Here is a 21956-nt window from a genome sequence, read left to right as displayed (position 1 = left end):
ATCAGTCATTCAAATATAGGAAAGATGTAAGTGATGTTGGAAATGTCATATTGGAAATACTGTAAAAATTATGGACATGGTGGATACATTATGAAATATGTGGAAATATGCATTGATATTTTATGATATGACATGGACGCATAGTACACTCTTTGGTTGAAACATTGTGAAGTATGTGGAAATATATGAGGCCATGAGGCCATTACCCAATATTGGTCCAACTGTCGCAGCTATTAGGGGTAGACTGGGTATGGTCCTAACCTTTGGCAGTTTTTTTGCACCAAGTGGCTGCCATCGGACTCAAACCCTTGTTTTCATGCTTGCCAGCCTGAGTTTTACCATTATGTGGAAATATAAAATGTTATTTTATAAAATGATAAAAGAAGCATAGGCACACTTAAATTTTTATTTGTTCCAAACCATAAAAAATGCCAAGAAACTAAGGCTAATAGACAAAATAATACACTGTGAAGTTGTGTTATAGTTGTAGACTTGTATGAATTCTCATTTATCAACCAAAAAATCTAAGATTTAATTTCATTCTAAAGAGAATTTTGAGTCAAAGAGGTCATTGTATTTGTTAGGTGGGTGATAATACTGCAACTATCTATGATATAAGTTGCCGATTCATCATGCTATAATACCTTCTTGTGTACTCCGCATAGCACCAGTAGTTTTCATTGGAGTATATGTTAATTTCAGTAATATTTTATGCTGATATCCATGGAAATGGAAATTTGTGCTGGATATATTAGGAAATATGTTGACATTTTAAAATATATTTACAATTCACTTTGTATGGTACTTGGAAATTAAAAACATGTTGACAAACTAACAAGCATGTTAGCTTGATTTTTGTCCCAACTTTAGCATTGTTATTATTTTAGCTTGATCTTTGTCCCAACTTTAGCATTAAAATATATTTACAATTCACTTTGTATGGTAATTGAAAATTAAAAACATGTTGACAAACTAACAAGCATGTTAGCTTGATCTTTGTCCCAACTTTAGCATTATTATTTTAGATTTTCTTTGATTTAGCTCTGAAATGTAGAGAGCCTTGGGCATATAATGATATCTACTTTTGAGGGGTATTTTGTCATTGTATCCAGACATATTAATAACTATTGACTGGGTAGTGGGTATGACCATATGAGAAGATCTTGTCACATGTAAGAAGGTTTACGAAGGTTTGCTTTAAAACCACATGGTGGGTTGGGTTTCAGAAAAATGGGTCCATGAATAAAGCTATTCTCCACTAGTAGTAATTAGATCTAGTGAATAATGAGCTTTGGTGAAAAAGGTGGTTGTTAAATCTGGTGAAATGCCTTTTGGTTGGTCACCTAGGGTCATGGATTTTTATGGAATTAAAAAGTTGTGGATGGGATGAATATCAGATTTTGTTCTTGGTGGAGTGGCATCATCAAGTTTATTGGGCATGTTTCATGATTTTATCCAGTTCTCACTCGTGGAAAGGCCTATTCATTATTTGTACCTTGTACATGGTACTTGTGTTCTAATTTTTAAGGTCCTATATTTTGGAGGCTAGTCTTGAGTAGAGAGGGCTACAAATTCTCATATCTTTCTTTAAACGCTTGAAGATACTTTCCACCTTGCTGTGCCCAAAGCTTGAAGATCCTTTTGTTTAGCTTTACCTAGAGGGTTGAATGAACTCACTGAGGCTGGTTTCATTTCAGGTAGGAATGTCCTTCGTAGGATAAAGTTTATAGGTTGCTGGAATATTTTGTCAAGGTACAAACAATTGATCAGTTAAACCATACAAGTCTTCAAATTCCAAATAGATGTTTGATGTAGAAAGCTGTTGAAGAATCTGTGGACTACTTGTTCCTATTGTGCCCCTCCACCTCACCTCTTTGGCTGTTTTTGGTTTCTTATTCAACTCCTATTGGACTCCCCCTTCTGCATTTTGGTGTCATTGATTCCATTGATCCTTGCTTCATTCAGTTCTTACAGTGCTTCCACTTAAATTATGGTAAGGTAAGGTATAAATTCTATTATATCCCAATTTGGTACCAGGTTGGTCGCAATTTCAAACCAAAAATATATCACTCATAGGATCTACAAGAGGGACCGCAGATCTAGAAAATATCAAAGGGAGCACCCTGTTCAATAATGATCTAGTTGCCTTGACAAATAATATTGTAGAATACTTGCACTAAGGACATACAGGATGACAAGATACATGAATTATGATATGATTTAACATATCTATAATATAGGTTGCTTGCTCAGAAGGTATTTTTTATTATAATAAATTATTGCATAAAAGAATGATGTGCATGCTTGATCTGGTCTGATATTTTACATTGTATAAAGTCTGGCTTATACATTCTTGTTTCCATATTGGTGGACATTTACATTCTCATGATCTAAAATTTTCAAATGCAGGTGGGATGTTCCTCTACCAAACACAATCAAAGTCTTGTATTCTTCTTGTCGCAAGGATGGTACTGATCCTCGTTTTGTTAAATTGGAGCCTGTGTTCAGATGCTCAAAGTTGAAGTGTGGGGACAGACAAAGGTAGTCTTTATGATTGGTTTTGTGGCAGGGAAGCTCAAATAATACAGGAAGTCTTTATTATTATTCCGACAATGGAGGGCCTGACAAAAAGGGGAGAATGAAAATGGTAAAGTGAGTATTATTTGGGCTTCCCTGCCAAAGCTTTGGTGACTAATGTACTATTTCTTTTCCTAATTCTTAGTGATTAACTAGTTATTGTTTTGTTAAGCAGCATTCCTCTTACAATGGAGTGGTCACCTTCAGCTCCGCATGATCTAATACTAGCAGGGTGCCACGATGGAACGGTAATGTTTTCTTTAGTTTCATTGTGTTTATATCTGTTTATTTCTTCCTGTTTAATAGAATATAATATTCGTAACACTTTTGATAAAAATTGCCAATAATTGCAATTTATTGATTGCATTTTTTCCAAAACAAGTTGCCTCATAATGTGGTACAAGATTTTGACATTTTTTTCCTACTTCATGGTCTCTTCAGTCAACAGTTCCTTTTTTTTTTGGCAGAACATCTACACTATTTTAATTAATCTTCAGTCCCTACCCCCAGCAAGCATTCTGTTGTATAGATTATCTTAATTGATGCACTTTCTGCTTGTCTTTGCTCTTTACTCCATTGGGAGATAGAGTGTAACGTTTAACTAGAATGAGAACTTGATACATCTGTTCGTTCAGGTTGCTTTATGGAAGTTTTTTCCAGGAGGTTCTTCTCAAGGTATTGGCACCAAATTTGCATCCTCTATCAATTATATTGTTTCTCTTGATAAAGACTAATATTTTGGAGTCCATGTGATAATAGAGTAATTTCGTTGCCTGCTTCTTTGCAGATACACGACCTTTGCTTTGCTTTAGTGCAGATACTGTTCCCATTCGAGCACTTTCTTGGGCTCCAGATGAAAGTTGAGTAATCATATTTGATTTTGAATTATTCATTGTCATTCGACTCATTCCATATCATATCCTGTTTAATGATCTCCATACACAACTTTTACTGGTTGTATTGATGTGATGATGAATTACAGTTTAAATTTACTTATAAGAAATTGCTTCCTACTTTAATATATATTATAAAAACTTCTTACTTTATGCTGCTCCAGTTGTGAACTTGTGATGTGTTTCCATTATGCTTTAATGCTCTAATGATCATTTATCAGAAATTTACTTTATGCTTTATATTAAAAAAGCATCATTTTTTATGCTTTTCACATCACTATCTTCCAAATGTTTTTTTTATAAACTGTTTCTCACGTTAATCTCAATTTTAAACTAGATTCAGTTGAGGATATTATGCCTGGTTCTTGTTGAAGAAACTTATTAGAACTTCATTGTTTTTTAATTTAGTGCTCGGATTGGAGCACTGCAGATATATTTATACTTTGCCTTTTACTTTAGAAGTTATGGATATTCGTATTTTATTCTTTTTATTGTGTTTTATAATAAGCAAAGAAATAGCTTACATAAAAAATAGTTCTGAGGTAACCTTCACGTTGGTTCATGAAAGTGGTTAGTGGGAAAAAATTTGGTTGGTGACATAAGGTGCAGATGATGGTACCTTCAGGTGGAGGAACCTAGATAATGGATCAAGTGATATGTTTTAATGGGGAGAGCTAAGGATCTTAAATTGCTGCATGATGGTTCATGTTCTCTCTCTCTCTCTCTCTCTCTCTTTCTCTCTCTTCTTTTTGCATATAACATATATTATATATCTATGTAATATAATTTAAATTTGAATTTTGAATTTCGAAATTTGAAATTTGAAGAATTTGGTCAGTTCATACAATCTGAATTGATAGGATTTTAGAACTTAGTGGGTTTGAGCCATTGAGGTCAGACAGATCAGTCATTGCCTCTGGGTGATGGGTTGACCAGTCCTTACTATCCAAGTCAATAAGGAGTTGCAAACATTGGTGGAAGGTGATTTTGATGTGGTGATAAAAGAAGTGAAGGTTGAATATGTCAATATCACTCTGAGGCTACCACCATTAGAGAAGCTAGATCCTGGGATCTTGTTCAAATGATCCAAATATCATCAACTCAATTGCTGATTCCCTAGCTGAGAAGTAATCAAGTAACATGAATAGAACTCTATTGGGTGCTGGCCATAGCCTTGGATTTTCATACTTGGGAATGTTGATCTTCATGTGCAATTGTTCTTTTGTACTTGAAATTATTTTATAGTTTTCTTTGATCTTGTTATTGATTATATAAAAGAATGTCATGGAGCTAGTGAGTGTCTTAGTTGAACCAAGAGCACTACTAGGGGTGATCATAGACCAGCTGGGCTTTGGACCTAAGTCACTAATTAATTTTATTATAATCTAATAATTTATATTATAGATGATATAATATATGTGTAGAATATATGATATAATTTATGCAGTATAAAATATTATATAGAATATATATTATATGTGCTATTTTATAATATTTATACCATCATCATCATTCATGCCTTATCCCAACCTGCAATATTTTATAATATTTTTATACATATTGTAGGTACATAGTGGTCGCTAAGACCATCAAAGTACAGAGGGTGTCAAACCAACACTACATGGATGCATGCGATGAATCCATAATCCATCGCACGTTTGTGATGAGTTCAACGCAGATCTGCGATTGCAACGAACTCATACTCGAAACGGGTCGCGATGAACATCGGCTAGCGTGAATCCGCGATAAACCTTAGACATACATAAACTTGCGATAAAGCTTAGACACACACGAATCTGCAATGATCTATAAAGACGCACGCAGATTCGCGATGAACTTTAGACGCGTGCAGAGTTGCGATGAACCTAAGACCATTATAGAACTATGGAATCACAGTAGATCGGGAATAAATACTGGTTACACGTGCATCTTTAAATTACGCATGCGGGTTTAATGAAAGTACGCCCGTCGAACGATGACATCACCCGCGCCACATCAATATAATAGGGTCACATACAAAGAGAATCCGAAAGGGATAGGATCCTCTAATAGTGCTCCCTTAATAGTCAAACAAAAGGAAATATCTCATTTCCTAACAGGAAAGATCCTCTTTCCTAACATGAAAGATCCTCTTTCCTAACAGGAAAGAACTCCTTTCTTGATAGCCTTAACTTTCTCTCTATAAAAGGAGGAGAGCAATTCTTTGCCAGGAGACAACAGTAATACAACTTTGACCTAGGGTTTCTGGGGGAGAGGCAACTCCCTTCTCTCCTTTCTTCCCCACATCCTCTCTCTTTCCCGCCTCCATCTCCGGACCTTTGGAGACTGACCAACCTCCACCTTACCATGGTGCCTACACATATATAATATAAAATGATATAAAACATGCATATATACGAAAATATTTAATATATAAATAATATATTGCAGGTCGGGCCAGGCTTGAAGTGATGGGCCCAAGTCCTGAACTAAAACTTATGGGTCCGATTTGAGCCTGGGCCGGGCCGAGCTGGAAATATCACCCATAAGCACTAGGTTGCATATTTTGATGGCATATTCATAACCTCATCTGGTGATTTGTCTTGAACATAAGGCATAAAAATATATTGTTTTGGTTTTGGAGCTCATCATGAAGTTTTGATGTAAATACTCCAACCTCCCCCACCCCCAAAACAGTGTAAACATTAGGAAAAGGAAAATGCTTGCATGTGCTTGTATATTCAGCTGACATCCTGTAGTGTGTGATCATAGAAACATTCTCGGAGTACTAATATAGCTTTCCTTGGCAAGTGGTTTTCGAGATTTGGTTCAACAAGGACAGCCTATGGAAGCAGGTGATGAGGGCTGATTATGGTGGTAGGAATTCTAACTGGGATTCAGGGAGATGAGCACCCCTTATGGTTGTAGCCTGTGGAGAGGTATTTAGAAAGCTATAAACCATATGTTAGAGGTATTAGATACAACATTAGGAAGGGATCAAGGGTGAGCTTTTGGTCAGATGTTTGGTGTGGAGACACCAAGACAGGCCTTTAACAGACTTGCTTCTCCAACTGTACTGTATTGATAGCAACAAGGAAGCAAAGGTGGTGACTGTAATGGATCAGTGGTTGGAAACCTTAGCTTTGAAGTGATTTAAATGATTAGGAGAGGTGGCACATGTATTGGATTTGCTTCAGATGTTGCAGGGTGTTGTCCCAAAGCCAGAGAAAGAGGAGGAGATAAGGATGTGGAGATAGGAGGTGCCCAGGGAGTTCAAAGTAAAGTCCTGTAAGAATTTGGTTGGCATGGGCACTAGAAATTTTCCTGGTGTTGACTGCTGCTTTAAACAGGTGTTTAACAAAGAACAATATGCTTAGAAAGGAAATGGTGGTGGATTGTAGCAGGTGTGTTTTGTGCAATGAACAGATTGAATCAGTGAATAAAATATTCTTGCGTTGTAGATTTTTCCATGATGGCCTGGGCCTGGATTTGGGGTGGCTCATGCTGCCTAGAGTCTGTTGAGGCCTTCTTTTCGAGCTTGCACTTGAGGGGTTTAAGCAGAAGAGGGGCGGTTGTGTGGAGGGTTTCTCTCTTTGCTGTCTTCTGGGCAATTTGAACTGAGAGAAATGCTAGGTTCTTTGAGAACACATCTCAACTGGAACAGATGGTGTTCAGGAAAATACAAGGCATGAGAATTCATGCCTAGGAGTACAAAAACATTTAGGGGAATACCATATTCTTCCTCTTTTACGATAGAGATGTTTTTGTGTGTAAATGGGATGAAAAGTGTACAGTATTTTTGTATATCCACAGTGTGCAAACACGTGGCACTCATGGGGCTGCTGTAATTATGCTCTTTTCAGCTGATTAATACTAATCTATATTTGTTGCTGGTAAAAAAAAACACTAATCTATATTTGTCCAAAAGAAGAAAGAAAAGATCTTTCTCCATGCTCATTTTATTTTTCTGGGCATGATTTTTTATTTTCTTGATCAATAAAGCTCTTCATATGTTCCTATATTTTTTTAAATGAGATGTCTGAAATGCAATTATATGGTATTCAGTGATGCGGAGGGTGCAAATGTAATAGTAACTGCTGGACACGGAAGCCTAAGATTTTGGGACTTGCGGTAAGGGTGTATGCTTTTCCTCTGTTATGATTCCAAATTAAAGAAAAGATAATCTCTGAAATTGGTGGCATTAGGGTAGGTAAGGAGACTGTAAGATAAGAAATAATAACTAAAGAATGTATGATTGATGGTTTACTGGAAAAAGAACGTATGATTGATCATCTTTGTCATGCTTTATGTTGGTTAAGGCTTTTCTTTGAAGATCTTTGTTTCCTGCAATTGGGTTGTCAATCAACTGTTTAATGGACTGATTCTTATCCAAATAAGCTGGTTATGGATCATACATGGTTGATCTGTTTATAGTCATATGAGATTTGTATCAATCTGGATTAATCTGATTATGGTCTGTAAATGGGTCTTGTCTGCATGGTAGAACCGAACCAAACCAAACTAATTACAGTGGTTATGGTTCTGTGTTTTGTGTTCTACTTATAATTGGCTCAGGACCAGTTTTTGCTATTCTGAACTGATTAAGAGCTGAACCAGTTATGTAATTAATAATACATAAATGTTTCTTGGTTTCCTGTAAATTTTGTTATATTTTGTCTAAAAGGGAAAACTTCATATGATATGTAAGTAACAACACTTGTTTTATCAAGATATAAACAACTAACTATTTATTTTTAGTTTTATTAAGGTTATATTATCTAGGGTCTTGTGCTAAAACATCCCTTGTAGTTAATGGATTACTAAACCTACCCTATAGTTTGCATTTTACTAAAACACCCCCTATAGTTTGCAACCAATTTACTTTATTGACCTTCCATTAGATGAAAGTGGAAAATGACAGTTTTGGCCTTAAGTCTTGATATCCCTTCAAAGGAATTTAATCTACAGAAAACAAAAATGGAAATGTCATTCTTGTCCCCAGTAAAAAAAACACTGGCAACAACTCTATTTGGTAAAATTTGCTCTCTATTTGAAGAAGGAAGATGAACCATTCAACCATTGCTGACGAAGAACCTTAGATGCTATTGTTCTCTCTTCCTCATTCTACTGAAGCCAAACAGTTTTTGATAGATCTGAAAATCAAACCTTATGTCTCTCCACAAGTTTGATATTAAGTTTTGAGGGTACTTTTGGAATAAAAAAAGCTTGGGCTCATGCCTTTAAAAATTTTACTCTGTTTATATGGTCACATTACCATTTTTAGACAGAAAAACAAAGGATTCTTAACAGAAGGTTGATTAAGTAAATTGTTTGTAAAGTATAGGGGGTGTTTTAGTAAATGACCCTATTATCTAAAATGAAGTTCCATGTAGTCATATTCTAGCTAATTAGAGATGTCAATTAAAACTGACTTTTATTGGGGCAGAGTCAGACACCCAACTATCCCAATTGATAATTGGTTTGGTTTTGGTTTTGAGCAATATTTTAAAATGCGGAGGCGTTCCACTACCTAGAGGCGTGAGGTATAGTTCAGAATGTAAGAGGCATAAGCCTCTTTAAGAGGGGGATGAGGAGGAAGAAGTAGATGGGAGGAGGAAGAAGAGGAAGGAGGATCTCGTTTTTCTTTATTTTTAATAAAAGTCTTTTATATTAAGGAGGAGGATCTCGGCTAGTGTTATGCATCTTCATGCTTGCAGAGGAAGGAAATTGACCAGAACAACCAGGTAGAGTCTTCCCATTCCTCTTCACAGACTGAACCCATTGACAGATGAAAGGAGGGAATTTCTATCTCTTGACAGACCTGGTTGTTCTGGTCAGATTTCCTCCTTCCTCCCTCTTGACCAGAACAACCAGGTAGAGTCTTCTTCGTTCTATCTCTGTTTCTCTCTCTATTTTCTCATTTCTTTGTATCTTCCATTTCTCTCTCTTTTGTTTCTTCTTTTTCTCCCTTTTGTTCTCTCTTCCCCATTTGAGTTCTTATTTTCCTTCTGTCTTGCGGCCACTTCTTGGTTGAGAAAGGAGTGCAAAAATGTTGAATCTGTTTGAGTATGTCATGAAGCTCAATAAAACAATATGTAAATGTGTGTGTTCATTTTGTGTTGGATCTTCTCAATATTTTTTTTTCATCTCTATTTAACTTTGGAAGTTTAGGATTCATTTTTCAGGTATATCTTTGAAAAAAGGAAAAAACAATTGAGTACAAGGAATTGAACTAGCAGTTTGATTCAAGTTCTACAGGGTGTTATGATTTATATAGTTCTTTGTGATGGTTTTTTAAGCCTTAAATGTGCAATCAGTGTTTTAAAAGTGCAAGGCGCAAAAAAAGCGCAAGGAGCATTTTGCACCTGAGGCGCAAGTCACAAGGCGAGCCGTGTGCCTTTTTGATGCAAGATACAAAAATTCAAACAAATGCCAAAAAATACAAAAAAAAAACTTAAATTCAAAAAATTATATTTAAAAAACCTATTATCTCAAATAAAAACACATAAATATAACATGGAAAACATATTTAAAATGAAAATTTAAAAATAAAATCAAATATGACATATAAAACATACAAAACGCTCACTCACTTTATTCTTTTCCCAATTGCATTGCTTCAAATAGTTAGTGTGGTGTTAAACATTATGCATTCTTGATTCTACGAGCCGCCTTTGTACCAAGCCCCTTGAGGCAATCCAAAAAAAAGTCCATATTAGGGTCTTAAATTCTTAATACCTACAAAAAAGTAATTTTATAATTTTAATTGTCTTTCAAAAATAATTTATTAGGATGAATGAATGAGCAACCTTAGGAAATAGGGGGTTCTACTCTGCTTCGGCTTGCTCCAAGACCCCCATATTTTCTAATGTTGCTCATTCATTCATCCTAATAAAATATATTTTTAAAAGACAATTAAAAATATAAAATTATTTTTGTAGGGTTTAAGAACTTATGACCCTAATATGGACTTTGTTAAGGCTTGCTCCAAGGGGCTTGGTTGGGGGTTCGGGGATGCCCCTAGCCCATTTTCTGGCATAAAATAACAGAGAAATGCACAAATTTCAAAAGGCGCACGCCTGGGCTGAAGCACAATGTACACCAGACACACCTTTTGAAAGTGCTGTGCCTGGGGCCTAGGCAAGGAGCATACCTTAAAATGCGCCTCACTTGTGTGCTAGCCTTTTAAATCACTATGTGCAATTATCCTTGTTCAAACGATTCCTTGAAGGTTTTTTAACTAATTCCGTGTGCAATTATGTTTCTTCAAAAAGATGTTAATTTCACAAAATGTCTTGGTGAAATTAACAAAATATCTCTGAAATTGCTCCATTTCTACATGGTGAAATGTCCATTTATATCAAAATTGTAAGTTGTACTTATGAGATTGCGTCGATATTCTAAATTTACATCTTTTTTTATTGACTAGTTGGTGACATCAACCTGAGAGTCTTTTAGTCACTTGATAATGACCAGTCTACCCCTTACAACAACCCTGACAGCCAGGACAAAGATAATGACCCCTTTTTGATAATATGGAATTTCAATTAGTGTCACTCTGTGACTGTGAAAGGTTGTACTTATAGTCACTTGTTATCCTTTGGGTTTTATCCAGTCACTTCTCTCATTTTCTTAATGGTTGGCAAAACTACTTCTAGGTTATGCAAAGCACCTTAGAGTCTACTCTTTCTTCTCTCTATGCCTTTACCTTATTTACTTATACAAATTGTTTGTTTACTTTTTCATTCAATTCACACCATTTCCTTGGTGTTGATTCTTGCATTACTGTTGGAGTTTTCTTACGGAGACTTTGCTTTGACAGTTATTCTTCTATGTTTTGAGTAGTTCATTGTGCGAGGATGGTTGAACTGAGTTGTATACAATTGTAGAATGACTTTATGATGTTTACCAAATAAATAAAGTTATTTTCCCTTGCAGTGATCCATACCGTCCTTTATGGGAAATTAATTCAGTGAGAAGAGTGGTTTATAGTCTGGATTGGCTGCTAGATCCTAGGTATGGTCTTATTCTTTTTACCAGTGTAATTACGTAAAAGGTTAGTCTACTGTTTCGGGTGTATCGATACATTGAACCTTGGGTTTGTCCTTTTCTATTCCTGTTTCCTGATTTATTGTTTACTTATTTCTCTAGGTGTATCATTTTGGCCTATGACGATGGTACACTAAGGATCCTCAGCTTGTCAAAAGCTGCATATGATGTCCCTGTGACAGGGAAACCTTTTTCTGGGACACAACAACAAGGGTTGCACAGCTATTACTGTTCATCATTTACAATCTGGAGTGTTCATGTATCACGACTTACAGGTGCCTCATGCTTAAGGATGCTAATTATTTATGCAAGTACATAAACAGAATCATGGGAATACATGTTTGAAATTAATCTTTTTGATAGTTAAATGACTTGAGATTTTTATGTTTCCCATTTGTCTTCCATTTGTTTCTTGAGGATATACATTGCTTGGTGTAAGGGTAAAATCTTGGGTTGAAAAGTGTGAGAATGTGGGTTGGAGTTTGGGGGGGTGGGAGCAGCAACTTTGTGCACAATAAATAAATAAATAATTGCCAAAGGCTAGGGCCTCATCCAGTCCAACCCTCCCATGACTTCAGATAGATGGGCATACACTGCATAATGGCTCTTTTTTAGATGTTTACATTGCAAATCAATAAATCCATCAATAATAATGGGGAACAGAATGAGATGATGCTAGGTATTTGTGGAGAAATAAGGCTGTGTTTGGTTTGAAATAGGTTTCCCTACCTTTCCCTTTTTTTTTTTTCTTTCAAACCAAAAGCAGCCTAAGGGTATGATTGGATTTCTTGGTACATAAAGATTCTTAAAACATTACGAGTAGGTTGTAGTGAGAATGGGCTGAATGGGCCGTAGTGTTTTTTATTTCTTTTAAGTAGTGTTTAAGGTTATGTTTGTTGATTATGGGCTTTTTTTTTTGATTTCTTTAATTATTTCTTTAGTGCTAGCTGCCTCATTAAGGGCATCCAAGTAATTGTACTTAAATTTAGAATTAAGTTAATAAAAGAGATCAAGGGGGCTAGAGAGAGAGGTTCAAACTCTTCTTTTTTCTCTTCCCTTCTCTTCTTCTTCCACAACCTACTACCTAAATCTCTTTCTTCTCCTTTCTCTTCCTTTCTTTCTTCTTTTTCCTATATTTTCTGAATTATTGTAGGTGTATTTCTCAACTTGGTATCAGAGCTAGGTTCCCACTTTCGACTTTTTTCTCTTTTTTTGCCCATACACAATGTGTATGAACTGATCGGTTGATCAATCAGCAACTTATGCAGCCCAGTTAGGAAGGTTTTTGTGGGGGTTTTCATCCTTAGTTGAAGCCTAAGGCAGGTTCTTGGAAAAAATTTCCCCAAAACCCTAGATAACTGGAGAAATCTTGTTATAGGTCGTAGAGACAGTTTGAACCAGGCACTTGGGGATCAGAGGTAAGCCTTTTGATTTCTATTGAGGGTGGTTTTGGTTGGACTGAGTTCTAGAACCTCTGGTAAGAGTGGTTGAAGTTTTCTTTTTTTCCCCATCCTACCGGGTCTTGTGAAACCCTATTTTTGGGAGGTTAAAGGGTTGTTCTTTGCTTAAAACAATAAATTTAGCCTAATAAAACCCTAATTTGATTTCGTTTGCATCTATTCACTCGATGGAACAAACTGGAAGAGAGACCAAATATTCCACAAATTTTGGGTTTGAACATGGGGGGTCAGTGGAGAATCTTTTTGGGGTTGTGACTATTATGAAGTTAGATGGGACCAATTATTTAGCCTGGTCTCACTCTATTAAGATACATGTGTGTAGTAGAGGAAAATAGGGTTACATTACCGAGAGCAAGAAGAAACCGGAGGAGGATAATCCCACCTATGAAAGGTGGATGCAGGAAAACGACATGGTAGTGGGTTGGTTAGTGAATTCTATGGAACCACACATTATTTAGCATTACCTGTGGATGGAAACTACAGAAGTGTTGGATAGTGTTACGGAGACCTATTCCCAAAAGCTTAATGTTGCTCGGGCCTACAAATTGAAGCATGATGTGAATAACCTAAGACAGGGGGAGAAGCCCTTAGGCATCTATTTCTCTATGCTGAAATCTCTTTGGCAAGAGATTGATCTGATCGAGACTGTTTTCGGTTGCATAAAGGATGCAAAAACATATAGGAAGTTGGTGGAGAGAAATCGTGTCTTTGAGTTCCTCACTGGACTCAACTCAGAGTATGATATTGTGAGGAAGAATGTTTTAGCAAAGGATGAGATGACTTTGTCTTAGGCGTATGCTATGGTGATTAATGAGGAGAGTAGAGGTTCAGTCTGCCAAGCCATAGGTTGACCACTATGCCAATGTCGGAATGAAGCCAAAGGATAAACATTGTGAAGAAAGATATTATCTATGAATATTGCAAGAAGCCTAAACACACTAAAGACACCTGTTGGAAGTTGCATCCAGAGCTCATTCTTTCCTGACTCAAGAAAGAAAATGGTGGAAATGCAAATGTAGCCACCTCCTTACAAGGTGAACACGGACAGGGTGGAGAGAAATTAGTAGGAGAACAACTTGTAGCTGCCAAGGCTGAGTATGAGAAGTATGGCCGAATAATATGTTATTTGGAGTCCACTGCTATAGCTCCTATAGAGACTATTCCTTCCTATGCATATGCTCACTCAGGCATTTGTGCCATTGCACATCATGCTTCTGTCTCAAGTGCTCATAAACCCCCCCCCCCTCCCCATTGATTCTGGTGCTTCTGACCATATATGACTAGTGTTTCACAGCTATTCACCTTTTACCAACTCCTATTTGGTCGAGATAAGATATCCCTTGTTGATGGCTCTCTTGCCCCTATCACGGGAAAGGGAGACATTAAGACCTCTAATGCCCTGACCTTATCATTTGTTCTTCATGTACCTTAACTTAATACCAATTTGCTTTCAGTTAGTAATTGACTAAATTCCTGAATTGTAGTGTGACATTTTTTTCCTTCAAATTGTGTTTTTTAGGACATAAATCTTAGAAGGTGATTGGGAGTGGCCATGAGGCGGATCTATCTGTTAGACATGCTTGAACAGAGCCAAGTACAACCTAAGAGAATTGCATTTGTTTCAGAGTCCACTAGTTGTATTATATTATATCATAGTCGTTTGGGTCATTTGTCTTTTTCTTCATTGAGTCTGTTGTTTCCGGAGCATAGTTTTTAAGGTGCCAAGGCGAGGCTAAGTGACAGGGGGCGCCTTGTCGCCTAGTTGCCTAGGTGATGGATTTTTTTTTAAGTGAAACCATATATCCTAGGGTAATTCCCTAGGTTCCATAACCATCTTTCCTTAATAATTATCCATAGTTTTCATGAGAGAAGTATAAATTTCATGTTTTAAGTTTAGAAAATCACCATTTTAAGAGAAGAAAAGGAACAAAGGAAAGAAAATTGAAAAAATATAGGGGCTGAATCCCCTACTTTTCTTATAGGAAAAGAAGAAAAGAAAAGGTGGAAGAAGAAGAAGGTCTGTAAGAAGAAAATGTGTTGATTAGACAAAATTTTAAGTTCTTCCCTTGCTTATTGGTTCAGGTTCTGAAATCTTTGAGGGTTCAATCAAGGATCAAAACTTCGATATGATACGCCCTGTATCGGGTGTATTGTATTGTATCTTTGGCGCCCCAATACACATGTTTACAAGTGTTTTCGTGAACCCATTTTTTAAAATAATATATATGTTTAAAAATGAAATTGAAAACCAAAGAAATAAAAAAATAGGGGGAGTCGTTATAAGTTCTGATACACCTCTATCGATACACAGAGGTGTATCGATACTTTGAACCATGGTTCAAAATAACAGTTAGCAATGTTTGTGTTGACTAAACCCTAACAAATAAGAAACTAATAAAAAGAAATTAGTACATAAACACACAAAATGAGTATTCTAGTTTAATAATGCCTATTTTATAATTATAATGTCAAAAAATTAAAAATATAAAAGTATTTTATAACATAGTGCACAAATGCATTGGATCCCATTAGAACTCCGAAGACATTCATAAAAAAAAAACTACTTGGCAACTGGGCGAGATGAGCCTCCAAGGGTGCCTTGTCGCCTAGGTGTCGCCTTGACAACTATGTTCTAGAGTTATTTAAAGGAACCAGTCTATCAAGTCTACATTGTGAGTCCTGTGAGCTTTCAAAGCATTGTAATAACACTTATCCTTCAAGAAATATTCTCTTTAATATTGTTCACTCTGATGTGTGGGGGGCCTTACCATTTACTGTGTATGGGTGGCTATAGATATTTCATCATGTTTATTGATGATTTTTTGCAATATACTTGGATTTACCTTAGGCTCTCTTGTGCTGAAGTGCATAAACTTGTGCAACAGTTCCATGAATACATACTCAGTTTAACACTGCATCAAAATATTCTGACCAAATAATGCTAAGGAATATTTTGAGGACCTTACCTCCTATCTTGAGAAGTTTGGGGTTGTTCATCAGAGTTCTTGCACCCGTACTCCACAACAAAATGGAGTAGCGAAGAGGAAAAATAGACATATTGTGGAAGTTGCAAGGAGCATCCTTTTTGTTACCCATGTTCCTGTGAAGTTTTGGGGTGATGCAGTTTTAATAGCTACCTACCTTATTAATTGCATGCCTTCTTGAGTCTTGGGGTTAAAATCTCCTTTTGGAGTCATCTTTCCTAGTGTTTAGATTTTCTCCATTCCTCTACGGGTCTTTGGTTGTACTTGTTATGTTCACATTCCTAGTTCTAAGAGACATAAGTTTGACCCATTAGTGGCACCCGATTATGTTCACATTCCTGGGTTATGCCTCCACACAAAAAGGGTATTGTTGTTTTAATCCCATTAGTGGCACTTGGTTTGTTTCCATGGATGTCACGTTTGCAGAGTCGGTTCCTTTTTATAATCCTCCTTCTGAAGGGGAGAGATTTCTTGAGTTGTTTTCTTTATCCCTTCCTTTGCCAACTCCAGATGAGTCTTGTGTTGAGCCTTCCACAATTACCCCTATTCCCATGGAGGGATCTTCTCCTTTGAGGTCTTCCGTTCCTGCTCCTCCCCCTTCTCTTGCTAGTCCTCCAGTTTTTACCACTCATCGTATTCTCTAGAGGTGGTACTAGTGGCAAAGGCTAAGGAAAACATAGGCTGATCCCACATTTGCAGTTGAGTCTCAAGCGCTTCCAATTACTGAAGAGAGGACATGCCCATAACCTCCTTCACCAGCACCTTCATATTCAGACCTTGACCTACCCATTGCTTTGAGAAAAGGTAGGAGGAAATGCACAATTCATTGTATTTCCAAACACCTTTCCTATAGCTTGTTCCCATCCTACTATGCCTTTCTAGCCTCCATTTCCTCTCAATGATTGAATGGTTGGTTTACTATTTTAATATGATTCACTTACAAATAGGCTTGTCAATGATACTTGAAACTCCGTGGCCTGATTTAACATCCAATCCGATTATCCCAAATTTGGATGATGTGTTTACGTAATCGGATTGGATTCAGATTTTGCAATCTGGATCCAATTAAAAATTGGATTAGCTTTGGATTTGACTCTATCCGGTCCGGTTTAAATCCAAATCCTATTACATTATAATATTTATTGATTTTAATATATAAAATTTATATAGGTATATTTAAAATTATAAAAAAATAATTTTTTATATATTATATTATATATGAATTATATATAATAAATTCAGTATGTTATATTTACATTAATTATATATATATATATATATTAATTTCTTCAACAGAAACACTAATTTCGCTTCCAATTCTTTGAATGTCTTTCTGGAGAATTCATCTCTTCCTAAGAAAAATAATTGCAAAAACTTGCTTACTTTGACCTTTATGTTCACTGCCTTTTCCAAATCAACTGACCTTTCAATAGGATGAGTTTCATCCAAGCAAATGTCATCGTCACTTAGCTCATTTGAATTACCTTCAACCTTGTGTGCTTTACCATTGATTCTTGTTATATTACGTTCTTGCAGTGGCCTTGTCCGATACTTCCTTTTTCTTTTGAAAACTTTGGAGCAAGCCATGCCCGAAAGCTCTGCTTCACCCCTTTCCTTGTTTCCTCCCTCTATTCGTTCTTCTGGTTCTTTACTGTATTTGTTCCTCTCAACCCTTTCTTCTGAAATTTTCTCATGCCCTCTTTCTCCACCACGATCATGGTTCAACCTCACCTTCTACATCTACTCTGCTTTTAGTGATTGTTAGCCTCCTTTCATTTTTTCAAGTGAAATAATATCAACTTCCCTTAATTATCTACCCCTTTCTTTTTCTAATTCTATTGATGATATCCTTTCCAATACTTTGCTATCATCATTTGCCATACCTAATTTTGTGCAAGAAGCTCTTGCATCACCTAATTAGAAACAGGCCATGGAAGAGGAAAATTCATGCTTTTAATATTAATCATACATGAGATCTTACTTTTTGTCCTCTTTGGAAGCATGTTGTTGATTGTAGGTGGGTATATACTATATACAATTAAACCTTTACCTTAAGGGAGTGCAGAATGATTAAGGCACACTTGGTTGCTAAAGGTTATAAAAATGTGGACTATTCTGATCTTTTCTCCAGTTGCCGAATTTGGATTTTTTTCATGTTACTATCTCTTTAGCTTCTAGTTTGTGTTGGTCTTCTTTATCACCTTGACATAAAAATGCTTTCCTTTTATGGTGATTTGCAAGATGTATATATGGGGCAATTTCTTGGTTGTTGCTCAGGGGGAGTCTACACAGGTTTGTGGATTGAGGAAAAAATGTATGGGCAGAAACAGTTCCCCTAGGTATGGTTTGGTTGTTTTAATAGTGTTGTTCAGGAGTTCAGTTTGTAGTACAATGTAGAACATCTAATTTAGTCGTGACTGTAGAGGAAAAGATCATGTTGTCATAATAGATGATACTGGTGGTATTGAGGAGCTCAATGACTTCATACAACAATGCTTTGACACTAAGGATCATGGACAACTCAAGACATAGCATTAATGTTTCTTAAAGGAAGTATGTACTTGATCTACCAGAAATAGGACTAATAGAAGCAAAGCCTGTGGAGACTCCTATGGATCCCAATGCAAAGTTAAAGTGATCGGGGGGGAGCTATTTGAAAACCTTGGGAGGTATAGAAGATTAGTTGGGAAGCTAATCTTAGCTTCCCGTACTCCCTTAGCAAGGCAGCCATAAGGGTATTGTGATATGCTGTTGGTAGGAATCTAAAGTTGGAAGGGTACATAGATATAAACTGGGCCGGTTCATCAAATAGGAGGCCTACAACGTGCTACTTTATGTTCTTAGAGGCAACTTGGTAACCTGGGGAAGAAGAAAAGTGTTGGATCAAAATATAGATTATGGCTTATACAACATGTGACTTGATACGGCTGAAGTACTTAGTAGGTGAGATTGGCACTCCTATCACAGAGCCTGTGGAGTTATTCTGTTATAACCAAGCAATTCGTTTGCATTGTTTCTTACTCTTTCATGAAAGAACCAAGTATATTGATATGGATTGTTACACTCGAGAAATTTCTACACCATATATTAAGATTGAAAATCAGCTTGCTGGACTTATTTACTAAGAGTTTGAGTAGTGCAGAATGGGATACAACTATAACCAGTTGAAGCTTTATGACATTTGTACCCCAACTTGAGAGGGAGTGTTAGAATAAATTGATGTCATAGGCATGTGCACAGGGGTATGCTTGTCTTTGTGCTGGTTTAAAGAGGGCAGATCTGTAATTTAAACATAAACGAAATTATATATACCACATGCTTGACTCGGTAGAGTCTCCACAGAACAGGTGATGAAGTTCTCTTCTCCCCTACCTTTGGTCTCTACTCTTGTATTTCTCTGTAAGTCTGAATTATATCCACACTAATGGTGTACCTTCTAAAGAAAACAACTGGTTTTAAAACATAAAAGTAGAAACTATTAAATTCTGAATAATGATAAAAAAAAAACTTCCAAATCTGAGTGCACTATCAACTTTCAAACCTTGGTGCAGTCAAGCTTCAAAATACCAATATATAGAACATTGCATCATGTGTCTCGTATCGGTACCGAAGGTCATGAAACAGTAAATAATGAGAGTTAGGGGCTTTAACAGTTTCAGATGTTAATAGACAACCTAATGTATCGAAACAGTGTTTTCAACCCGGCTGCTTGAACCGTTCGAACCATCACCTGGCCAGGATTCCGGGTCCGGTTCAGTCAAGACCCGTCAGATGGTCAAAACCATTGACTTGGTCAAGAACCGTTCGACCCGGTCACCGGGTCGCGGGTTGTACACTCAATACATGCAAACATTCGGAGGCCATAACTTTGCACTCCGATGTCTGATTGGGGTGATTTTTTTATTTTTTTTATTATTATTTTATTTTGGGTAACTTTTCGAGACCTATGCGTCCCAATAGGTGCCTTGCCCCGCTATTTTCACGAAAAAAAACCCTTGTTTGGCCTTTAATTGCAAATTTTAATATTTTTTATAAATAAAAAAATCAAAAGCTGAATTAAAAAACATAAATTAAATATAAAAATACATATTACATATCTACAACATATTTATACATTATTTATTGATAAAATATATATTTAAACACACACACACACACACACACATATATACGTCTTAAATACATGTCGGGCGGTCTGACCCGTTTGATCTGGATGGTCGAACCGGTAACCCACGACCCGGAGCCAATAACGGTTTGGCCTCCAGGTTGGTTTTTAAAACATTGTATCAAACTATGAAATATCAAACAGAAAAAAATAGGAGTGCTGATATTTTAAACCTTGGGTGCAGTCTATGGAACCCCCTTTGATATATTTTAGTAACTCTGATATGCTCAGATCTCTCCAGAAATTGATATGTTAGATCCTATCCTCCATTGCTCTAGAAGGCTGAACTACATTTATTATGAAACTGTCAATAATCAAAATTAAGCATTTCTTGGAGAAAATAAAGTTGTGCAAAGTAATTTTATTGGTAATGTGTTTTTTTTTCGGTATTGAGATTTTATTTGTTTCATTCAACTTGTTATTGTCTCCTCAAATCCTTATGCAATTATTCTGGTTGTTATTCATCAAATATTAGGTATGGTTGCATATTGCAATGCAGACGGAACGGTTCTCCATTTTCAGGTCTCTTTAATTCTTTCTTTCTGTTTCTTATAATGTGGAAATGATTTTTATCTTTTGTAATTTTCTGTTAAATATCTGCTTATTATTCTTTTGCTTTCTTATCTCCACAATTACTCAGAATCTAAGATACTCATGAAGTCCATGGACTTGACTATATCTTTGCATTCTCTAATCTGACACTAGTTTAAGACTACTTTTAGATTGAAAAGATTCTATCAAGCTGCTTATAATGCTACTCCAACGTCTTTATGTTATCATGACAGCTTACAGCCAAAGCAGTGGACAAAGACCCTTCTCGTAATAAGACCCCACATTTTCTTTGTGGCTCACTGACTGAGGATGACTCCACCCTTTCAGTGAATACTCCTTTGCCTTGCACTCCCTTCCCTATGAAAAAGTCCCTGAATGAATGGGGAGACACCCCAAGATCCATCCGTGGGATCTTGTCAGGCTCCAATCAGGCGAAGAAAGCAAATGATGAAGTTCTAGGTAAGTTTAACAATTCCTTCCTATAAATTTATTTATGATGTTTTCTTATCAACCCCTTTTTGTGTAATTTGTAACACCTTATCTTGCTACAGCTTTGTGCTATGGTGATGATCCGGAACCTGGTTTTGGATATGACAACTCACCAGCTAATCCAAATCGAAGAACACAAAAACCAAACACATGTAAGAAGAAAAAGCTTGGTTCAGACTTAGCATGCTCAGCCGAGGAAGAGTTGGGGAATTTACAGAGGGGTGGGAATGAGAAGAGTGCAGCAATGAGTGAGATCGAAATATTTCCTCCGAAGATTATAGCAATGCATAGAGTGAGATGGAATATGAACAAGGGAAGTGGAAGATTGTTATGTTATGGAGGAGCTGCTGGAATTGTACGATGCCAAGATATTGCTGCATCTTGTATTGCAGAGAGATCAAACAATAAATTCAAGAGACCATGATCCTTGTAATATGTTTCTTGTTTTTGTTGTATATCTGTATATAACTTATTTATGTCAAACCATGAGATGTTTGATACATGTTATAGTTATAACATTTGTATTTAAGAAATGGGTTGTGATAACATCGCCACTAACGAAGATGAGATTGTTGTCAAGGCTGGAACCGTTGGACTGGAAATTTACTGCGATTTAATAAAGCTGCCATATCATAATAACCAAGAAATGGGTTGTGATAACATCGCACCTTTGTTTTTTCTTCTTTTAGATGGATGAACCATTATCATATATTGGTCCCAGCTATAAGGTGTATTGGGAGGGGTTTGGACGACACATTTCAAGTATCTCGAGCGTAACTCAGAACTGACTATATCTAACAGTCCATCT

General features: G+C 36.4%; 1 protein-coding gene across 3 annotated transcripts in view; it reads left to right on the top strand.

Annotated features, from left to right (window-relative positions):
• Positions 1 to 21694, top strand: part of LOC104586906 (Transducin/WD40 repeat-like superfamily protein) — a 53808-nt gene extending 32114 nt beyond the window's left edge. For 2 of the 3 annotated variants that reach the window (XM_088898100.1, XM_088898101.1), the window contains 10 exons: positions 2410 to 2541; positions 2753 to 2825; positions 3213 to 3252; positions 3365 to 3438; positions 7516 to 7580; positions 11388 to 11465; positions 11601 to 11773; positions 20583 to 20629; positions 20893 to 21118; positions 21211 to 21694. In XM_088898100.1, the coding sequence (XP_088754226.1) occupies positions 2410 to 2541; positions 2753 to 2825; positions 3213 to 3252; positions 3365 to 3438; positions 7516 to 7580; positions 11388 to 11465; positions 11601 to 11773; positions 20583 to 20629; positions 20893 to 21118; positions 21211 to 21572 (1270 nt within the window). In that variant the 3' untranslated portion in view covers positions 21573 to 21694. The remainder of the gene's footprint in view (positions 1 to 2409; positions 2542 to 2752; positions 2826 to 3212; positions 3253 to 3364; positions 3439 to 7515; positions 7581 to 11387; positions 11466 to 11600; positions 11774 to 20582; positions 20630 to 20892; positions 21119 to 21210) is intronic. The other variant, XR_016082522.1, reaches the window with a different exon arrangement.
• Positions 21695 to 21956: the final 262 nt, after the last annotated feature.

The sequence above is a fragment of the Nelumbo nucifera genome, chromosome 2, assembly GCF_055504915.1.
Source record: "Nelumbo nucifera cultivar China Antique chromosome 2, China Antique-T2T, whole genome shotgun sequence".
NCBI classification, from domain to species: domain Eukaryota; kingdom Viridiplantae; phylum Streptophyta; class Magnoliopsida; order Proteales; family Nelumbonaceae; genus Nelumbo; species Nelumbo nucifera.
This window is presented reverse-complemented; position numbering and strand designations above follow the sequence as displayed.